The sequence below is a fragment of the Taudactylus pleione genome, unplaced genomic scaffold, assembly GCF_031769625.1.
Source record: "Taudactylus pleione unplaced genomic scaffold, aTauple2 ptg000032l, whole genome shotgun sequence".
In the NCBI taxonomy this organism is placed as follows: Eukaryota; Metazoa; Chordata; class Amphibia; order Anura; family Myobatrachidae; genus Taudactylus; species Taudactylus pleione.
Window position 1 is genome coordinate 39,514,358 of NW_028284434.1, and position 20,325 is coordinate 39,534,682.

The following is a 20,325-nucleotide window of genomic DNA, read 5'->3' on the forward strand; positions in this document are numbered from 1 at the left end:
CATCTGAGAACTCTATGGTCATGCAAACTGGCCGCGGGAGCTGAAACGCTGGCGCCACGTTTTCTGCATACAGGATCACAGATGTAGAAAGACACACACCCCGAAAACTATCATGACACGGCCTGTTACCTCCCGCAAAACGGCCCGTATGTCCAATTTGAACGCAATGTAAAGACACATGCGCAGACCACCGATTATCGCTCAACTACGTGAACATCGAAATGGCGTCCATGAGTAATTCAGGTCCTATGACTGGGCAAAGTGGAAATGTTGGACAATAGCTCTCTCTCGAGTTTAGATTTGTTTTATTACATAAAATATGAATTTACTGTTTAGATGTGTGATACGGAAAATCCTACAGTTTTGGTGACAAATTCATCAAATGTTCTCAGTTGCTATAACCCCAGATAGCAGTCATCAGGGCATCTTCAGACATGCAATTGCTAAAAACTAAAATCTAAGGCCCTCATTCAGAGCCGTACGCTCTGAGCAGAGCGCACGCTCTGAATGAGGGCCGTCCTCCATAACTATGTAGCGTCCTCCTGGACGCTCGTATAGCTGTGGGTCACCACCCACAGCCTATACGAGCGTGCAGTTTGATGGCCGCGATGGTCGTGACCATCGCGACCATCGAAACTGCGAGCCGGAGCCTGCGGTTGAGGTTTTCAACCGCAAGGCCCGGAGTGATTTTGGCTCTATCAGAGCCAAAATCACTCCCACTGACATCACTAGTGATGTCAGTGGGCCGGCTTCTGAAGGGAGGCGTTCCCATGGGAACGCCCCCGTCAGGGAGGCACGCCCCCGGCACGCCCACCAAAGGGGGCGTGCTGTCAATCAACATCGACAGCACGCCCCCTTTGATCAGACAAAACGAGCGAAGGAAAGTCCTTCGCTTGTCGCGTCTGGCGCATGCGCACGACAGAGCTCCCTCCGTCGTGCGCATGCTCAGTGCAGAACATCGACCCACTTGCGAGCGGACAGCCGCTCGCGAGTGGGTCTGAATCAGGCCCTAAATTCTTAAAGGGTCCTGGCATTGAGTTTATTACGCTCTCTCTCCCTCAATTTGAAAAAAAAAAAAATGTAGGAAATGTTCCTCTTTTGTTATATTGCCCTTATTCATCTTGATCTCTCCAATATGATATTGCAATCCCCCTATACATTATCCTGTCTTCTATTGGGCTCCCAATGTCCGGCATTCATTTCACCTTCAAATGGAAAGGTCTTGCCGTTTAGAAAACACTAATAGTACAACCTGCAAAAGCTTAATTGCGATATTTAGTAAAAAAACATTCATATTAATTAAAAAAGTAATAACTGTGCCCCTTCTCTCTGCCCACTCCCTAGAACCCTTGGGCATCATATTAATGAGTTACGAGTGTATACTTGCCTACGCTCTTGAAATGTTGGGGAGAACCCCGGGAGAAGCAGCCACCCTTGAGGAACCCGCCTACTTCCCCAGGGAAGTGGATGTGGCGTTGATGAAGTGATGACGTCATCATGGCCCTGCAACCCATTGCACGAAAGAAAGCATTGTGCAGCAGGGGGGACAGTGCTATAATGACACGAGACATATCGGCCCTCACCCCGCTTTTATCTCCCCTCCTGGAAATGTGGGTTAATGTGAGCTGAAAATCCTATGACACTTCTCATGCAATCATGAAACGTTACAGTAAATGTAACGTGTTTGTACAGAGCGGAGATTATTTAGGTACCTATTTAATATGCAGATGTGTGTTGGTTACAGAAAGTATTTCAAGGAATTAAAATGACTTGTCGGAACAGATTATAAACTGCTCACCAACCCCTGCCATTTTGCTATGAAAATCTCCGCAACATCCCAACTTGCCAATCCTATTAAATTTTTAATATGATATAGGACACTATTAACTTGTATACAGCCACATATTTACCTCAGAAAAATTATGTATTAAACAAAATCATCTTACAACAATACACAAGCATAACAATAAAATGTACAAATATATCCTTAGAGGGTAGTAATTGAATTTAGGCTCAAGACTTTTGGGAGCAACTGAACGGCTGAATGCATAACAGTCTATTTAAGAGACATAAAATAGAAAGACGATTTAAATGGTGGAAAGGGTCAATGTATGCAAAACTTCTTTTTTTTAAATCCTGTCTTTACTTGTTAACATAACACTTTTAAAAAAAATTATATATAAAAAAATAATAATAAATGTTTAATGTGGAAATACTGTATCATGCCATTAAAGTCTCCTCTATAATACATTAACAATGTGAAAGGAGTCTTGCATGACAGGGTGAAAAGGTCTCCATTATCTTGTAGCTCACAGGGTAATGTATATGCTAGTGAGAAAGGCTAGTTTGTGTGCACACATGTAAACTCAAGGGACTGACATGATTGTGATGCTAGGTAGAAAATGACTTGGAGCAGCTGTTGAATAGTAATGTCTTGCTTCATGCGGCTTTTGCTGGAGGGGGAGTGTTAATAGAGCAAGGTCTGGAGACCTCTGTGATGCACATCAACCTGCGAACACGGAGCAGCAGCAGTAACCTGTCAGTGTAACAACTCAATGCTTGAAGTATTACTCTTTATTTTCACAGACCATCAAGATTACACTGCCTAAGGGTGAAGCTTAGCACCCATGTATCTGAAGTACGCTCTTCACTTATACTCCTGTCACGTCTTACTGATGTCCCTAATTCTTTATAAACACAGGACGTATTCTCATAAATATTGGTTCAGCTCACAAAATGGCTGCCAAGCCTGTGTATATCATAGCCCGGGGTAGGCAAAGTGTGGCACTCCAGCAGCTGTGAAACTAATCATCCCAGCCTGCCCTGCCACAGTTATGTTGTTAGGGTATGCTACAACTGTGTCAGGGCATGCTGGGTATTTAGTTCAACAGCTGGAGCGCCACACGTTGCCTACTCCTGTCAAAGCCCATACAGTACCTTCAGCCTTACTAGCGTGGAAGGAGCTCCAAGAGTGTGTGTGTAAAGGTGAGAGGGGAGTGTCATCGTACCAGGAATGAGAAGCAGTATCCAGAAGAATGACACTAGTCTGAGAGGATTCCCTGAAACATTCAATGAGAGTAGACGAGTGTATCTCCAACCACAATTCTAGAGGCTGTCCCACCATCTTAACATTCAAGGCTCCTGACTCCTGGGATTGCAGGATGTTGTATACCGCTGGCGTGAGCAGCAATTCAGGAAAGGGAATGGGGTGGCTTCTTCTGAGCTCCAGGCATGCCCCTGTGAGATGTGGCACTTCCCCAAAATCACATGGCCATGCCTTTATAAATACATGGGCAAAGAACACAGAAATAAGCTTTATAAGCAAAATAAAAAGCAAGTAGTAAAGGTTGCAGGGTGGCATAGGTGCCATTTTTAAAAATGATTGACACACAGCATATAACTGAAAAAAAAAGGTTCGTAGCAGCTCAAATATTGGGGGTGCCAATCACCCACAGAGCTGGCGCCTATGCTGGAAGGCATGCACATTATCTGCATGCAGACAAGAAAACTGTTACGCTTAGTAAACAAGATCTCCGTGTAAAGTTTGCAAAACATAGTGCTTGGCGAGCTTGCTCTAAGCATACTTCCATCAAAGGAAAAGAATACTTGGCAGAATTTGAGCGATGGAGAAGATGTAACGAGGGTGTTGTGCCCAAGGCTTCCCTCCCCTGTAATACTGTACCAAAGAGACAGACCAAGCTGGGTCTGTGCATTTAGATCATATGTTATGTGACAGCTGGCATCAGGTACCCAAGCCTGAGAATTCCATCCTGCTAATAAGCATTGAGCTTATGAATGCCATGTATCCTGCAGGTCCTCGGTTGAAGTCGTGCACACATCCAGTTCGGAACTCTGATTGCACATGACTTCTCCCTGCAACTGACACCAAGCTCTTTCTCCAGGAGTGCCACACAGTAAGCTGCCAAAAGCTTTGCAATTGTGCTGCAGTATGGTATTGTGCTCTAAATCAGAGATCTCCTATGACCACAGAACCTAATCATCTTACAAAGTGCTCCTTAGGAGGGCTGACTGTCGGAGGCTATCACGTGTACGCCTGTGGATGAACATTTCCAGAACTTTTGTGTACGCTAATTAAGTGTGCATAGTTGATTAGATCTGTGTCTAAAACAGCCTACAGACAACAAAGTCACGGTGAAGGAATAGATCTCTCTTGAATTTCATTTTGCATCTGTTGCCCACTCTCCATCTGAATCCCATTACAACCGATTCCAGACTGTACACCAGTGCCCCAACAGCACAGACCAGAAGTTTATTAATGAGAAGAGTGTGAGCTGTCATTTATTAATTCCCCTAGCTACCCAGTCATCTAGCCCAGTTATCGCCTCACTACAGTACCCTTCCTCCCCTCTTTCCACTGTTCTGTATTATTTCCCTGATCTTATACTGTAGGTCCTCCAAAGCCAGCAATTAGCGGAGATGGAGGGTGTATTCATTACTGCTTTATATCTGATCATTTTCCTCCTGTTACACTTATATGTAGTTACCATGGCCCATAACACACACGTGTATCCTTTGTTGCTCTTCCGTTCTCACTGTTGCCATTAATGGGCTTTACATTTTCAACAACTATAAAGTGCTGCAAAATTATATGATAGATATAAAAAAATAAAAATAAACTAGAGATGAGCAATTTGGCTGTGGATATCCACCAGTCTCCTCAGTGGAATATGACCATAAGTGTCATGAGGAATTCTTCTGTAAGTTTTTCTGCACCTAAACGTCTCCTATCATTTTTTGTACCACATTGCCTGGAATCCTCCTATCAATATTGTTTTGCCCAGAAGACTCCTATAATTTTGCCTTGCTGAAACATCACCCATAACATACTCCAACCACTCCATACAGCAGGAGTAGACACCCCGTGGCACTCCAGCTGCTGTGGAACTACACATCCCAGCATGCCCTGCTACAGTTTAGCTATTAGGGCATGCTAAAAGGGTGGTAAGGCATGTTGGGTCGCGTAGTTTCACAGTAGCTGGAAGTCCACAGGTTCTCTACCCCTGCCATAGAGAAATATGAATTGTCACAGATGTTGCCCCAGCACTATATAGAGATTAATAGTTCCACAGAATGTGAATTATATTTACAAATACAGTGCAAGTTGCATTTATGTGGAATTGTGAGACTAAAGCAGGACTTAAACAGAATCCACACCCCTGTTTAACTACCTCTTCCACTTGCAAATTAACTTGAATTTTTGGTGCAATCTACTAGGGATGCCCACGGGTGAGGTGTCCATCGATGGTTACCGTTGATTAATCCATCAGTGATTATCATCGATGGCACAAAAACGATCTAAAACCATCTATACTGAACCACTGATGGTTTGCACTGCTTGATGGCCACCGCTGTTGGGTGTACAGCGGGCCAATCAGAAACGGGGGCCATTGATGGTGGCTAACCATTGGCTCTGCTCGATGGCGACCGCTGTTGGGTGTACAGTGGGCCAATCAGAAACGGGGGCCATTGATGGTGGCTAACCATTGGCTCTGCCATCAATGGAAAAAACAACAACCATCATTAGTTAACAATCAATGGTTAACTATCGATGGCCATCACTAAGTCTTACTCAACTCTAATAATATGCTTTCTTGCCCTGTCACTTTGTTCATGCAGTGGTCAGATAAGCCCTGTGACAGCCTAGAGATGTTCGTGGAAGGTCCAGTTAAGACTATGACGCGAGTCTGCCCTTACCTTGTATCCTATATTCTCCTTTAGAAAAAAGAAAGCAAGGTTTAGAGTCTCGCAGGACTGCTTTATCCATATCTCATTCCTGCACACATTCATTAGGCATTAAGTAATTCAAATGCTGCTATACGGATCAGAGGCAGGGAATAAGCTTTTCAGTAATCGCTGACCACCAAATACTTCAAGAGAAGGAAACATATTGTTTGCCGTTATCAGGATGTACAGTCCAAACAATTCAGTTACTTAGTATCCTTGCCTTCCAGGTTGACAAACAGTCAAGTATTTTGTTTTTCCTGTAAAGACTGCTGGTTAATGCATTAATCTGGTATAAATACCCATGAAAATGTCCACACTGCAGGTCTCTTCACAGGTGGTATGTTCCGTTTCAGATAACAGAACAATAGAATGTGTTTTCTTCTTTTGAAAGTAACTGCGGGATGACCAAGAATCATATCAGGCACAATGAACAGAAAACTGCTTAGCCGACATCAACTAGCTGCTCAAACAAGCAATCCATCCTAAATGTACAGGGCAATGTAGAAAATATGTTACGCTACAACATGAAGGTGTTAAAGGACCACTGAACAGAAAATACAGTGGCCACTTTATTACAGTAGGTACACCTTTCTAGTACTGGGTAAGATGCCCATTTGCTCTCAGGTCAGTCTGATTTCACCGTGACATGGATTCACCCAGGAACATTGTTTAGAGTTTCTGGTCTGCGGCGACATGATCGAATCACGCAGTTGTTGCATGTTTGCCGGCTGTGCGTGCATTCATTCATCCACTTCCAAACGTGCTCTATCGGATTGAGATATGGTGACTGTAAAGGCTATTGGAGTACACGGAATTCATGTTGGTGGAACATGTGTGAGATGTGGTGTGCTTTGAAGCATGGCGTGTTATCCTTCTAGAAGCAGTCATTAGCAGATCTGTACACTGTGGGCCTGATTTAGACCCTTTCGCAAGCGGGTCGATGGTGGCCCAGTGCGCACGCGCGGCGAGCGCAAAAAGCACTTGCTCCGTGGCTCACTACAAAAGGGGCGGCTGTCGATGTTGATCGACAGCTGTCCCCGTTTTGTAGGCGTGGCCGGGGGGGTGGCTTCACAAATGGAGGCGTTCCCAAGCGAATGCCTGCCGTTTGTGGGCGGCACCACTGACATCACCAGTGATGTCAGTGAGAGAGCTTCCGGCTCTATTAGAGCCGAAAGCTCTCTGGGGCTTGCAGCCACAAGACCCTACCACAAGGGTCTCGTCGCAAGCCCGATGGTCTTAAGCATCGCGACCATCATCCTGGCCACTCGCAATAGCTGTGGGTGGTCACCCAAAGCTATGCGAGCGGCCAGGAGGCTGCAACTAAAAAAAACAGCGCCCACCCTGATTTGCTTTTTGCGAGCGCCTCTGAATCAGGCCCTGTGTCCATAAAGGGATGCTCATGGTCAGCAGCAGTAATCAGGGAGGCTCGGGCATTTCAACTATACTAATTTGGTATTTTGTCACCTAGGGGCATCATTACTTACATTTATACAACAACCAATGAAAAATAACATTTTCACCTAATTTTGTATAATTTAAGTGTCGGCCCCATTCATCACAGATATCTCCTGGCTACAATTGTGCCTCGATAATTTCCACAGTCCGCATACTTTAGTATGGGGATATGGAAATTGTGTAATTCATCAAGTTCCGAAAAAGCTTTTTTTTTTTTTTTCTTCGGAACTTGAGAGTGATGCTAAACGCCACTCTGAGATGGCGTACAGCATCCGATAACATTTACACGGCAGCTTGTGCAGCAGAGGGATCTATTCAGATCCCTTCAGCTGTCTCTACTTACCTCCGGCGTCTCCGGCTGTCACTGGCTCCCTCCTTAGCTGTTCTGCTGGCGAGACCGACACTGGCAGCCGCGGGGGGGGGGGGGGGGGAGAGGGGGCCGGCGCTGACACTGGCGGCCAGAAAGGGCTGCACGGACATCATCAGCTATAGGGAGCCAGGACTGAGACTGGCGTCTGCAGGGGGAGCCGGCACTGACACCAGCGGCCACGGGGGACGTGGTTATTGACAAATCACACCGATGGAGTGAGCACCGGGATCACAATACAGAGGAGCCGACAGCGGGATTGGGGGGGGGACACCGTAGAGAGGAGGGGGGGCTCTGTGTGGAGAGGATGCAGACAGAGAGGGGACACAGACGGGGGAAAAGTATCACATTTCCGAAAAGATGTTTCCGCAGAAATGGCAAGTTCTACTTTTGTAACAGAGGAATGATGAATAGCATTACATTTAACATTGAACTTGTGGCGAGTTTAAAACTAAAATATCACTATTAATTTTTTTATCATGATGAATAGACCCCCTAATTCCCCTCACCATTACTCCACACAAGGCAGGATGGATCTAAAATGTTTTTTTTGGTTACGTCAAGTTCTGGCACTACCATTTACATGTCGCAGCAGAGATACAGATTTGAGAAACCAGGTGACATTTGTCCAATCCTCTACAGCCCAGGTTTGGTGAGCCTGTGCCCACTGTAGCCCTAGTCTTCTGTGCTGAGCTGACAGAAGTGGATCCCAGTGTGATCTTCTGATGCTGTAGTCATTTCAAGGTTCAAAGTGTCTAGCATTCAGGAATGCTCTTCTGCCTACCACGGTGGTAACGCAGGGTTATGCGAGTCACTGTCGCCTTCCTGCTCGTTTGAACCAATGTGTTAATTTTCCTCTGACCTCTCTTATTAACAGAGCCTACAGACCCGCTGCTCACCATGTTTTTCGTTTCCTCTAACACACACTGTAAACTCTAGAGACTCGTGTGTGAAAGTAAGTAATTAAACAGGATGTGGAGATGGGTAGAGGAGGTTAAGTATAAGAAGGGAAAAGGGATGAAAAGAGATAGGAAGGGTGGAGTGCAAGGGGGGGGGGGGGGAAAGAGCAACAGATAGGAAGGAGTTAGTGACCGACAGTGGTGAGGAGAAAAAAGCATGGTGTGTGGAGAGAGTTCAGGGAGAGACAGAGGGAGGGGGAGAGAGACAGGCAGAGGGAGGGGGGGGAATAGACAGGCAGAGGGAGGGGGGGAAGAGACAGGCAGAGGGAGGAGGGGGAAGAGACAGGCAGAGGGAGGGGGGGAAGAGACAGGCAGAGGGGGGGGGGAAGAGACAGGCAGAGGGAGGGGGGGGAAGAGACAGGCAGAGGGAGGGGGGGGAAGAGACCGGCAGAGGAAGGGGGGGGGAAGAGACCGGCAGAGGGAGGGGGGGGGAAGAGACCGGCAGAGGGAGGGGGGGGAAGAGACCGGCAGAGGGAGGGGGGGGGGAAAGAGCAACAGATAGGAAGGAGTTAGTGACCGACAGTGGTGAGGAGAAAAAAGCATGGTGTGTGGAGAGAGTTCAGGGAAAGACAGAGGGAGGGGGGGAAGAGACAGGCAGAGGGAGGGGGGGGAAGAGACAGGCAGAGGGAGGGGGGGGGAGAGACAGGCAGAGGGAGGGGGGGGGGAGAGACAGGCAGAGGGAGAGGGGGAAGAGACAGGCAGAGGGAGGGGGGGGAAGAGACCGGCAGAGGGAGGGGGGGGGAAGAGACCGGCAGAGGGAGGGGGGGGGGGAAAAGACCGGCAGAGGGAGGGGGGGGGGGAAAGAGACCGGCAGAGGGAGGGGGGGGGGAAGAGACCGGCAGAGGGAGGGGGGGGGGAAGAGACCGGCAGAGGGAGGGGGGGGAAGAGACCGGCAGAGGGAAGGGGGGGAAGAGACCGGCAGAGGGAGAGGAGGGGGAAGAGACCGGCAGAGGGAGGGGGGAAGAGACCGGCAGAGGGAGGGGGAGAGAGACCGGCAGAGGGAGGGGGGAAGAGACAGACAGAGGGAAGAGACAGGCAGGGAGTGGGGGAGAGAGAGGCAGAGGAAGGGGGAGTGACAGGGAGAGAGAGAGAGAAGGAAAGACAGGCAGGCAGAGGGAGGGGGAGAGACAGAAGGAGGGTGGAGAAAAATAGTTAATTAGCAATTAATGAATCTACAAATTGTGTATTTTAATTCCATTTCCAAACAAATGTATTAAGTTTACAATGAGTGCCACACGCCTCTCTCTAAGTTGCTTCACACCTCACCCTCTCCACCTCTAGAGTATAAGGAACTGCTTGCATATGAGTGTGAAGAAGACATTGTACACTATCACAACACCAAGGACCTTGCCTCATTATTACACCTGGGATATGCAAGCAGCTGTATTCCGGTGCTTCTAAACAAAACTGCTTTATTACACCTTAAGTATCATTATACTTCATTCATCAACATAAAACATTGCCTCTCGCTTAACTCTACAACAATTTCACTGGTACATACAGTAAGCTAACAGCAGCTATTAAATGAAAGCACGGTGAAAGCAGAAGCATTTCCATATCTGAGTAGGCCAGCACAAAAAGTAATAATGAGAAAACTGCAAATATGGTTTCCCGAGAAGCAAAAATCAGAGGCCACTGCTAAGATAGGAGCCGGGTATCTGGGATAGTACGGAGATAATCAGCTATATCCAGCACCTTCATGTTCAGGGGTTATAACCCATTTTTAAAAATTCAGTAGGGACTAGGATAATAGTAATTTCCAGGTATGAGAGCTGAAACCCTGCAAATGCACCTAATTACTGGAGAGCCACACAAAACATTATCTTTGTCCACTTATTCATTATTCCTGTCATTTCTGGAAGCGAAGGCTGCCGATATGCCGCAGCCATGAAACATTCAGTGCCTTGGAAGACTGCAGCCTAAGGGGAGCAATAATCCGGCCTCTTTGCATCATAACTAACGGCCATTAAACCTTGGAGCAGTCACAAATCGATGGTCCGTAGAGTGATAAATTTATGGATGGACCAAAGCAAAGGGTCAGAGCCTTGAATTTATGACCACTGCGAAGTTAGATCTGTAAGCAGACGCCATCCCCTTATATTCACAGACCTCTTTTATAAGGAAGACGTTAAAATAATTTGCATGACTCATGTTGGCAACTTCAATTAGGCCACATTGATTGCCGTGTGATACATGTAAAAATGAATGAGGGAACACACTCTGTTGTTTTGTTTCTGGAGCTGCAGAGGGGCGGTGTTATCAGGCGCTGGAGTGACACAGCTGTACAAGGTTTGGCTTGCGGCTGGAATAAGCAGCACATGGAGCCAGAGCAGAAAGAAAGACGAGGTCCAAAATATTTCAATATTCTCCTTGAATAATAATAAAACCATAAAATGCGGACACCCCCTAAGCACCTGACTCCGGGAGTATGTCCGTTGCTTCCACCTGTCATGGAAAAGAAATTCCCAGCAGCCTAACAAGGTGCAGCTGTAGCACTATGAATGTCACAAATGTAGTGGGACAATCCGCAAGTGATTTTGATATATTAATTGGCTCCACATACTAAATATAAAAATAGATTTAGCATAGAACCCAAAAACAAAGACACATCAAAACGCACTTTTATTAACTAAAACCAAATTGATGAAAGTTGGACAACATGGAAATGAGGAAAATAAAAATAAATCATATGCTTGGGGCACATTCAAAATACTGAACAGCCAAGAACGGTTAGATATTCTTTGTACAGGGAGTGCTACACAGTACTATATACTTTCCTTGGAGTCATTTTTCAGCCCTAGTTTTTGAGAGGTCCTCAAGTCAAGTAAAACGGATTCTCCAGTTAAAATAATACATAAATGTATTAAAATCAAACATTCAGAATATATCATACTTTCTGACTCTCATTGCATGTCAGGGAGACTTCTGGTGAGCTCCCTGACTCCCTAAAGCGGAGGTGGGCAATAAGCAGCCCTCCAGCTGTTGTTGAACTTCAAATACCAGCATGCCTTGCAACAGTGTTAGCATGGTCAAATAGTAAAACTGTGGCAGAGCATGCTGGGATTTGTAGTTCTACAAAAACTGGAGGGCCGCTTATTGCCCACCGCTGCCCTAAAGAGTCTAGCAATCTCCCTGAGGCCAGGCAGGTGCAACACAATTATATAATATTATCACTCACCACCTACCATAGAGGAAACACTGGGAGACTCCTACAGAGGATGAGCGCTACAAGAAAATGGCTGTCACTTTCCAGCACACTGATGGCTATATGAGTGACTGTGTGCCACAGTTACCAACTCACCCGGCATGTCCAGGAGACTATCGGATGAGTAGGTGATTATCCACCAACTCGCCCACTTCCTAGTGAAATTGGCAGGACAGGGAGCATAAACCTGCAAATCAGGGGTCCATAAGGAGCGGCAGAGCCATTACGAAGCTATTCTATGAGGATCGTGCCATTTTGGCCTTGTCCCCTCTGCATAGACCCAAGATGGTGCGAGGGGGCATCTCCTAATGATGAGAGCGGCAGCACTCTCCCAGAGGGAATGAAAACAAATGTCAGCAAGCAAGCTGTTTGTCTAAGGATGTGTCATGAATTACAGGTGATTTGCGCATTACATGGCATGTGCTTTATTATGGGAGGGGAGGGCTGCATTACAGGGGATCTGTGCCCAAGGATGTGTGATGCTTTACAGGGGATGTGTGATGAATTGCAGAAACCTGGTGGAAGGGTGTCATTTAGGATGTTAAAATATATATCAGTGCAGGATATTTGTAATGCACAGTTGGATATGTCAATCTTATGACACGCCTCTAAGACGGAGCAGTGCACGCCCTCTTCAGCGCCGCTCGCATGGGTGATAATTTCACTATCTCACTGAAATGCCTTTTGAGAAGTTGGCAAGTATGGAATACATTGGTTATAGCAGAAGGAAAGCAAGTGATGGCGCTGTTCCCAGAGGTAGGCGCAGGCATAAGACATCACAGTATGAAAGTTAGATTCATTGGAGCGAGATTTCTTTAGTACCCAAAACAGTTAATCACTTTAAAGAGGTTCTCCTAATAATTACAAAATAAAAAACATATACTGAATATGTATTACGCTAGAAGAATTCGCCCTCCTCTGATCCGGAGATCCCACGAAGGGGCTTCTCCACTATGAAGCTTTATTAGCCAACCTGAATGCCGGGGAGGGGAGCAAGACCCAAGGTTGTGGGGACAGGAGTGAGCTCTACTATATCAGCATACACTTATCCATCATCAGTACAGATGCCTTCTTTTTGTTATAGGTAAAGAGCAGAGATGCTCAGTTCTGATCGGTTCCCCTATGAGTTGGGGCTAGATTCATTTGCAGCTCAACCTAACTTTAAAATGGCAACTGAAGTCCAACATGCCCAAAGTACGCCAAGCGTCTTACACGTACATGGAAGGCGAGCACAACCTATGACGAATGCTTCCTTTAGATCTTTCAAAATAATCCTTTAAGGATGAGAAAGGCTACTGTGAAAGTGAGAGTTGGTCTAAACAGAAAAAAAGCCGAGTTACAAGCATATTAATAATGTGGATATACATGTTTAGAGCTGTTAGCAAGCTAACCTCACACCTTTGGTGCCATTTTAATATGAAATATTCAAACTCTTTTGAATAATTAACGACGGATAAAATTGAATGTTTGTTCTAAAGGTTTGTAAGATCTATAAATTATATACAAAACTGATACGTCCTGATCTTTAGAGGAAGCTGTAGAACTCCAGGAAACAATTCATCCTTTGATATTAAATAGTTTGAATTACATCAGACACAGCTTTCACTGAAGTGCTAAATCGTGAGCAGCATGTTCTATTGCTTTTTACTATCGTAAAACAAATATCAAGAAACAAAAAACACACTACAAAATATATCACTCTTAACTATCCAAAGTGGAAGCCAAACCCAAATTGTGAGGCCCACCAACTCAGGGGATACTGTGCCACGTGCTGCCTTTATTATCACAGTACAGATATGTCCTCATACGCTGTGGCTTCAGTCATGCCAAATAGCCACACGCTGGGCGCCAGCTCACGCCAAGCATTATTCTCACTCAAAATGTGCATCTTATTCACGTAAATAAAACTGTGAGCGACAAAACTACATTGCTAGATTACACTGATCAATTTGATGTGCGACAGAATCTGAATCTGCGTAAAAAGGGATCGGAAGCGAAACGGCTTTTTCTCACGCAGAGATCCCCTCTGTTTCATCTGCGACTTTGTACGTGTATTAAACTAATTCCTGTGCAGTTAAAGTCACAGCCCAGTATCTCTGAGTGTTTTTTTGCTGCACCATTTATGCAGATAAGTGGCAAAAATAAAGAAATACAATAAGCTACATCTCTTTGAGCCGCTCAGTAGCCCCATGGTTCCTCGGCCCATATGGCGTATAGATGCTAGGTGTATTAAAAGAACATATGAAATTTTAGTTACTGCACAATTGGGGTGTCCTGTGCTACTATACACTTACTCCATTATATAAAAAGTCATGTTTGCCCACGCATATAAATGTGCCACTAAAATATATGTTAGAGAGCAAATAAAGCTTTTGACATTTCACGGTTTATGAGACTGTTAAAGTCCAAAACGATTGGTTGATAAAGTAGCCAATGACCTCTGACTCCGGAGTCCATCTGTCTGTTACACAGTACAAAAAATAACACAGCATGGTTATAGTAATGTGTTTATGGTTATGCAAATGTTAGTTTTATATAAAATAAAACCCACTAAGCATTTTAATACAACTGAGATGCACTGAAGGCCTATACCCTGTTGTCATTACTAGTAAAGGGAAATAGTATTTCTCATGCTGATCATTATCACAAAGGATGCAGAACTGGTCAATACCAGACATGATTCACTATTATTAATGTATGCCCTTTGGCTCCTATAGTGTTATAATGCACATTTGTCTGCCCTCGCTACTATCAATTTTTATTACAGATGATGTTCATTACAAGTGCCTATAAGATAGCAAACAATCAGCTGTCAATCGCACTGCAGATCATGTATCAAAGTCATCTAATGTCAAAGTTTTGATGTACAGGTTGAGTCTCCCATATGCAAAATGCTTGGGACCAGGTGTATTTTGCATATCGGAATATTCTGTATATTCGAATATTTGCATTACATAATGAGATATCTTGGGAATGGGACCCAAATCTAAACACAGAATACATTTATGTATTATATACACCTTATATACACACAGCCTGAAGGTAATTTTATACTATATTTATAATAAATTTGTGCCTTAAACACAGTTTGTGTACACTGATCCATCAGAAAGCAAAGGTGTCACTATCTCAGTCATGCTAAGAATATTCCGTATTTCAGAATAGTGGGATATGGGAGACTCATCCTGTAAAGGCTTTGGTGAAAAGCACTGTTTTACGGATGGTGGGGGGGGCTAAAAGATAAAGCAAGATATGTGTAACAATAAATTAAGGGTGCATGGTGAAGGTAGAATACACTTCAGGTTATATTAGATATACAACCTTAAATTGCCAGACATTTGAATATGCAATCATGCAGCATTATAACAGTGTAAACACATAACCGAGAAAATCACCAGCTGTGAAATATAAAAAAGTGAAATGTAGTAAGTGTGTGTGTCAGAAATAAGGAGTACTGTGGTATAATTATCGGACCTGGCTGGATGTATAAGCCATTTGTCACATCTGAATTATATACAGTATCTGAAAAACATCAAGAGCCGACTGGCCGCTGTGTTCTGTTTGTTGCCCACTGACTGCTATTAATGTCTTCCAGCTTTAGCTACAAGAGACCACCTATACAGCGTTCCTTCTTGAAGTTAAAAATATCTCATGTTCAGGTGATAATTAGTTATTCACTATAAACGTTCTAAATGAATGATTTATTAATGACAACACAGGATACCATGTAATAGTCTTTGTTCTTTTCGCTTACGCTCATAACCAATGTGTCTAACACCCACGGGCAAAATTTAGGCTCTACTTCAGATGAAAATGATAGTGTAATGGGTAAAGGGAGAGGTGAACTGATGAGCTAGAAAGAAAGTAAAAAAATTTATTTATTTTTATTACCCATTACTTGTATTCCACAGTGCTTTACATATATTTGGCCATTCTCATTGATCCCTGCCGTAGTTGAGCTTACTATCTATATTCCCTACCATATGTACACACACAATATTAGTCTATCCACCTAAGTGTGAAGCTAAAGTGAGTGTTACAATGAGGCAGAGTTGGGGTACGGACGTTTATTTTTACAGAGCAGCCGTACAGCGGACATCAAAGAGATAAATATTATGGAACTTTCCCTCCAAGTGGCCTATTCTTTATCGGAGGCCTATTGGCCCTTGATATAAGTATCCAACTTGCCGCGAGTTGCGGAAATAGATACTTAACTACGGGAGTAATTCAGCATTGCTGCAGTGCAGGGGCAGCTCATCCAAAATCAGATGTCCCCGCGATCCCTAACACTGCTACTAACCCCTGCCAATTTTGCCCAATGGGCAAGCATGACTGGAGATCACGCATGTGCACGGCGGCATGAGGCAGAGGGATCCGATTGGATGCCGTACATTTCTACAGACAAACTTTGAAAACTTCCAGCTTTAGAAGTTTGCTGAATATTAGGCGGCCCCACTGGACTCCTACTAATGAATGGTCCCGTTACTAATAACATGCAGAAACAATAAGCAGCATATCTCATTACGCTTCGGGCTTTATAAGTCATCATCCATTGAAAAGTTATTTCAGTTTTTTTTATTTTGTTTTCTACCAGGATGTACATTTGCAATACAGACCACAAAGGAACATTCTGTCAGTGTAACACACAGGGTTACACCATACATGCCTACTCTGGGACGTGCGGGAGGCTCCCAAAAATCGAGTGGAGCTCCCGGCCGCCAGGAAAAGTAGGTAAATCTCCCGGCCAGCCGCCACTCCCTTCTGTCCCCCCACATTGCCCCGGACCCCACCCCTGCATCCCCATACATTCTCACCGCGGCAGGAGGGGCTGACGACACGCTTTGCGCTGAATCAAGTCATCGTGAACCCCCCCCTGCTTCTCAATGCCATCACATTCAGCATTGTGAAAAGGGGGCGGGGCCACAATCATGCGATCGCACAGTTACGCCCACGCTCCACCCCCAATGCTTTATCTCCTCACCACGCCCCCCCTTATGCCACGTCACCCCCCCTCCCTCCCCCAGCCCTGAGTGCGGAGCTCTATTGGTCATGTAAATCAAGTTGTTTTAAAAGGCAACGTCATATAACTTTAATTGTTAGGCATTACAGGGTTTTACACAAAGCTAAAATGCACAATGTTACATGGATAGGTAGAAGTACCAATACAATATGGTATTCAGAATTATTTTCTAAGGTCAAGTTATTTGCATGGTTACTACTATGTATGCAGATTTATGCTGCAGTTCAAACAAAAGACATAATCCCTGGGCACCACTTTAGGGAGCATTTACATGCATCAGCGCACAAGCATAACTGCACAATTTACTAAATAAACATCTCAACTGCTTCCTGTGGGTTGAAGAACGCCAGCCTCTGAAGTCACCCACAGTATTCAATAACGCTGCAATGAAAGAACAAGCAGATTAGTGGGTTTAATCCTGAGAAGGATCTGCACAGGAGGCGGACGAATAAAAACAGTTACCGTGTAAATTTCTATTTAGCATGTCAAGGACACGTGAGTTACGAGTTAATCTGGAGTCCAGGGTGGCCTGAGAGAGCAATAAAACAGCAGGACGGTGTCAATGGGAGGAGAGGAGAGACGGCACAAGGGCACCACGGCCAAATTAATACTCTTTTAATTCCGTATATCCCAGCAGCCATTGCACACGCAACAATCTCTCCAGAATCCTATCAAATTTGCCAGGTCAGACACCTGCGCCTATGCTGCAGGATGTGGAGAGGATTTGTGGATTAATAATGTTTCATGAGGTCAGGCCTAAAAAAAACAATCAAAATCCTTGTTCTTAAACAAAAGGACAATAGATTGTTCACAGAAGGACTGGGTAAAATGATAGAGGGATGGTGAAGCTATTTAGGATGCCTGGAACACCACAGTACACAGTCCAATGCAAGTGCCGGATTTATGGTAACACTGCCAAAGCGTGCTCAAATCAACATATTAGCCACAGTCATGTACAATTGGATTCTGATGCCTCAATCATCTGATCATTTTTGGCTATGCGTGTAAATCAGTCTATCAGGCTCTTGTGAGATCTGGTTACATGACTCCAACGTGTGGTCATATAGGAACATATGTGATCAGCTTTACGGCTCAATCACATAGCCTGTAAAAAAAAACTTCATCCTTCGCCATCGTACGATTACAAGTCGTGATCTGACAGATATATCCACAAAGTGAGATGCACCATAGTCTGCCCGAGTTTGATACAGGTCTGCTCAGCATGACAAACACAATCGGATTGTATAGCGTACTACATGTAGAATCAACAAGTGGCATGCTGTTTGGCATCTCAATAAGCATATCAAACAAATGAGTGGCTGGGAAAAAAATATATAAATATATATTAAATGCCCTGTGTCTCCTTATCAATTATTTACCAATAAAATATCGCCTGTGTAGCTGATTGATAAGCAGTTGCTGCAGCGATACTGGTTGGAGCGGTAACACTTAACTTCGCACTTCCTCGACCAGTCTTAGGGGATATGTGCATGCAAGGTGGACATAAAAGTCCAGCCTTGGGCTATCAGATCCACAAATTATTAAAATAAAAATAGATTCATAAATTAAACATATTGACTGAGATTGTGAATTGGGGAATCAGTAGGTTTTACCGGACGCATGTCAGGCGGTTCAAATCCTGACAGCGGCAGCCCGGCAGGAGTGAAAATCCCGATCGTCTAAAGGTAAGTAGTAACTAAGCTAACTCTACCCCCTACCCTAACCCTCCCTTAGGGGTGCCTAAACCTAACCCCCCCTTCCCCGCTGCCTAAACCTAAGTCCCCCGGGGGGTTCCTAACCCTAACCTCCCGTTCCCCTAGACTAACCCTAACCTCCCGGGGGGGTGCCTAACCCTAAGTCCCCCCCCCAGGAATCCTAACCCCCACCGTGGCTGTCCGCACCCGGCTTACCTTCAATCGGTAAGCCGGGTGTCGGGCTCCCAGCGTAGGTATAATGACTGGCGTCGGGATTACGACGCCTGTCATTAGACACTTGCCGGGATTAGACCGTCGGGAAGCCAGCGGTCGGGATTGCGTCCGTCGGCTTCCCGACTGCTACCCGTGAATTGGCGCCTGTCCACTCTGCTAACTCACATAAAAGAAGGTGCCGACATTTTTGCACAGCTTGATATAATTTTAGACATAAACGGGAACAACCTAGGTTTATTACACCAATTTATTTCTATAAATGTTTAGTAAAATCAAATATACTGAGTAATAGTTACAATATTTAATACAGCAATGGGGAGATTTATCAAAGCTTGGAGAGAGATAAAGTACCAACCAATCAGCTCCTGTCATTTTTCAAACACAGCCTTTAAAATGACAGAAGCTGATTGGTTGGTACTTTATCTCTCTACACTTTGGGGGTCTATGTACTAAGCCTTGGAGAGAGTAAAGTGGACGGAGATAAAGTGCCAACCAATCAGCTCCTGTCATTTTTAAACACAACTTTCTCCAAGGTTTGTTCAATCTCCCCCACAGCCTGTAAAATGACAATTAGAAGCTGATTGGTCGGTACTCTCTCTCTCTACACTTTATCTCTGCCCAAACTTTAATAACTTTTTCCCCAAGTTTGAAATCTGGAAATATGTTTAATAAAAAAAAAAAAAAAGACTCCATGAAACAGTATTGGAATAGAAGAAAGTGTAATATCCCTTTAATACATCTATCAGACATTCACTACAGCACAGTCATGATCTTTGTGTGAGGGCTGACTGTGTGTCTTGGTAAACAGACCCCTTAGCTAAAAATATTCTTAAACCACTATTATATGTATAATGAAAATACATGGAGCAGTTCCCTATTGCTGGGCTAGACTGTCATTTTCTGTACAGCTCCTATAAAACTGATCAGTACATAATAATTAAGCAGAGCGGTTTTATGAAACACAGATGGCATATTTTTACATACATATAAATAAAAATACTTCTCTGTTGATGAGGGTTAGTGATATGCATTATGAATATATTTTCAGTACAATATGCTAAATCCCTTTTCAGCTCTCCAAAGACCTAATTGTATGTATCCATATGGCAAACATTTATTGAAAATCGTTTTTTGTTCTTTCAATTAATGCCCTAGTTTTGTTTTTTTCCATATCGCAAGTCAAACATTTACATAGGATGTTTATCAGATTCCTAACCTACGTAATCTGCATGCGGAACATTCTCCTAGCCCGACAACACCCTTTCACCAAGGGCAGAGGTGTGTGGCTTATTGATGGGTGGCAGGGGGTGTGCGGGGCTTAATGATAGCTGGCGGGGTGTGTTTGTGTGGGTGTGTGAGGGGTGGGGTGGGGTGGGGCTGCAGATGATGGGGTGGACTGGACGTGGTTCACGTTAGATCTCCAAATGGGAATTGTTGGAAATATGACTGTAAATATTTTTACAATTTTTATGTTGAGTACAGCAACAAGCCTGTTAATATAACATTTGTTCCTGCTCTTATCTACAGAGAGTGCATACTATGGAATGCACACACGATAGGTTTGTTCATACTGCAGTTTTTATTTCCTAAAATATAGTTACTAAATGACAATTACCCAAATAATGTCAGATTTACTGATTGAATGA

The 20,325-nt window shown here is 44.4% G+C and overlaps 1 protein-coding gene across 5 annotated transcripts in view; it reads right to left on the reverse strand.

Moving 5' to 3' along the window:
• The window catches only part of MAD1L1 (mitotic arrest deficient 1 like 1), an 811,364-nt gene that overhangs the window by 133,269 nt on the left and 657,770 nt on the right, over window positions 1-20,325 (reverse strand). The window contains exon 21 of one of the 5 annotated variants that reach the window (XM_088452029.1): window positions 16,769-17,132. The exons of the other annotated variants lie outside the window; for them this stretch is intronic. Within the exon in view, the coding sequence (XP_088308155.1) occupies window positions 17,124-17,132 (9 nt within the window). The 3' untranslated portion in view covers window positions 16,769-17,123. Of the gene's footprint in view, window positions 1-16,768; window positions 17,133-20,325 lie in introns of those variants that run through there. 5 annotated transcript variants of the gene reach the window in all.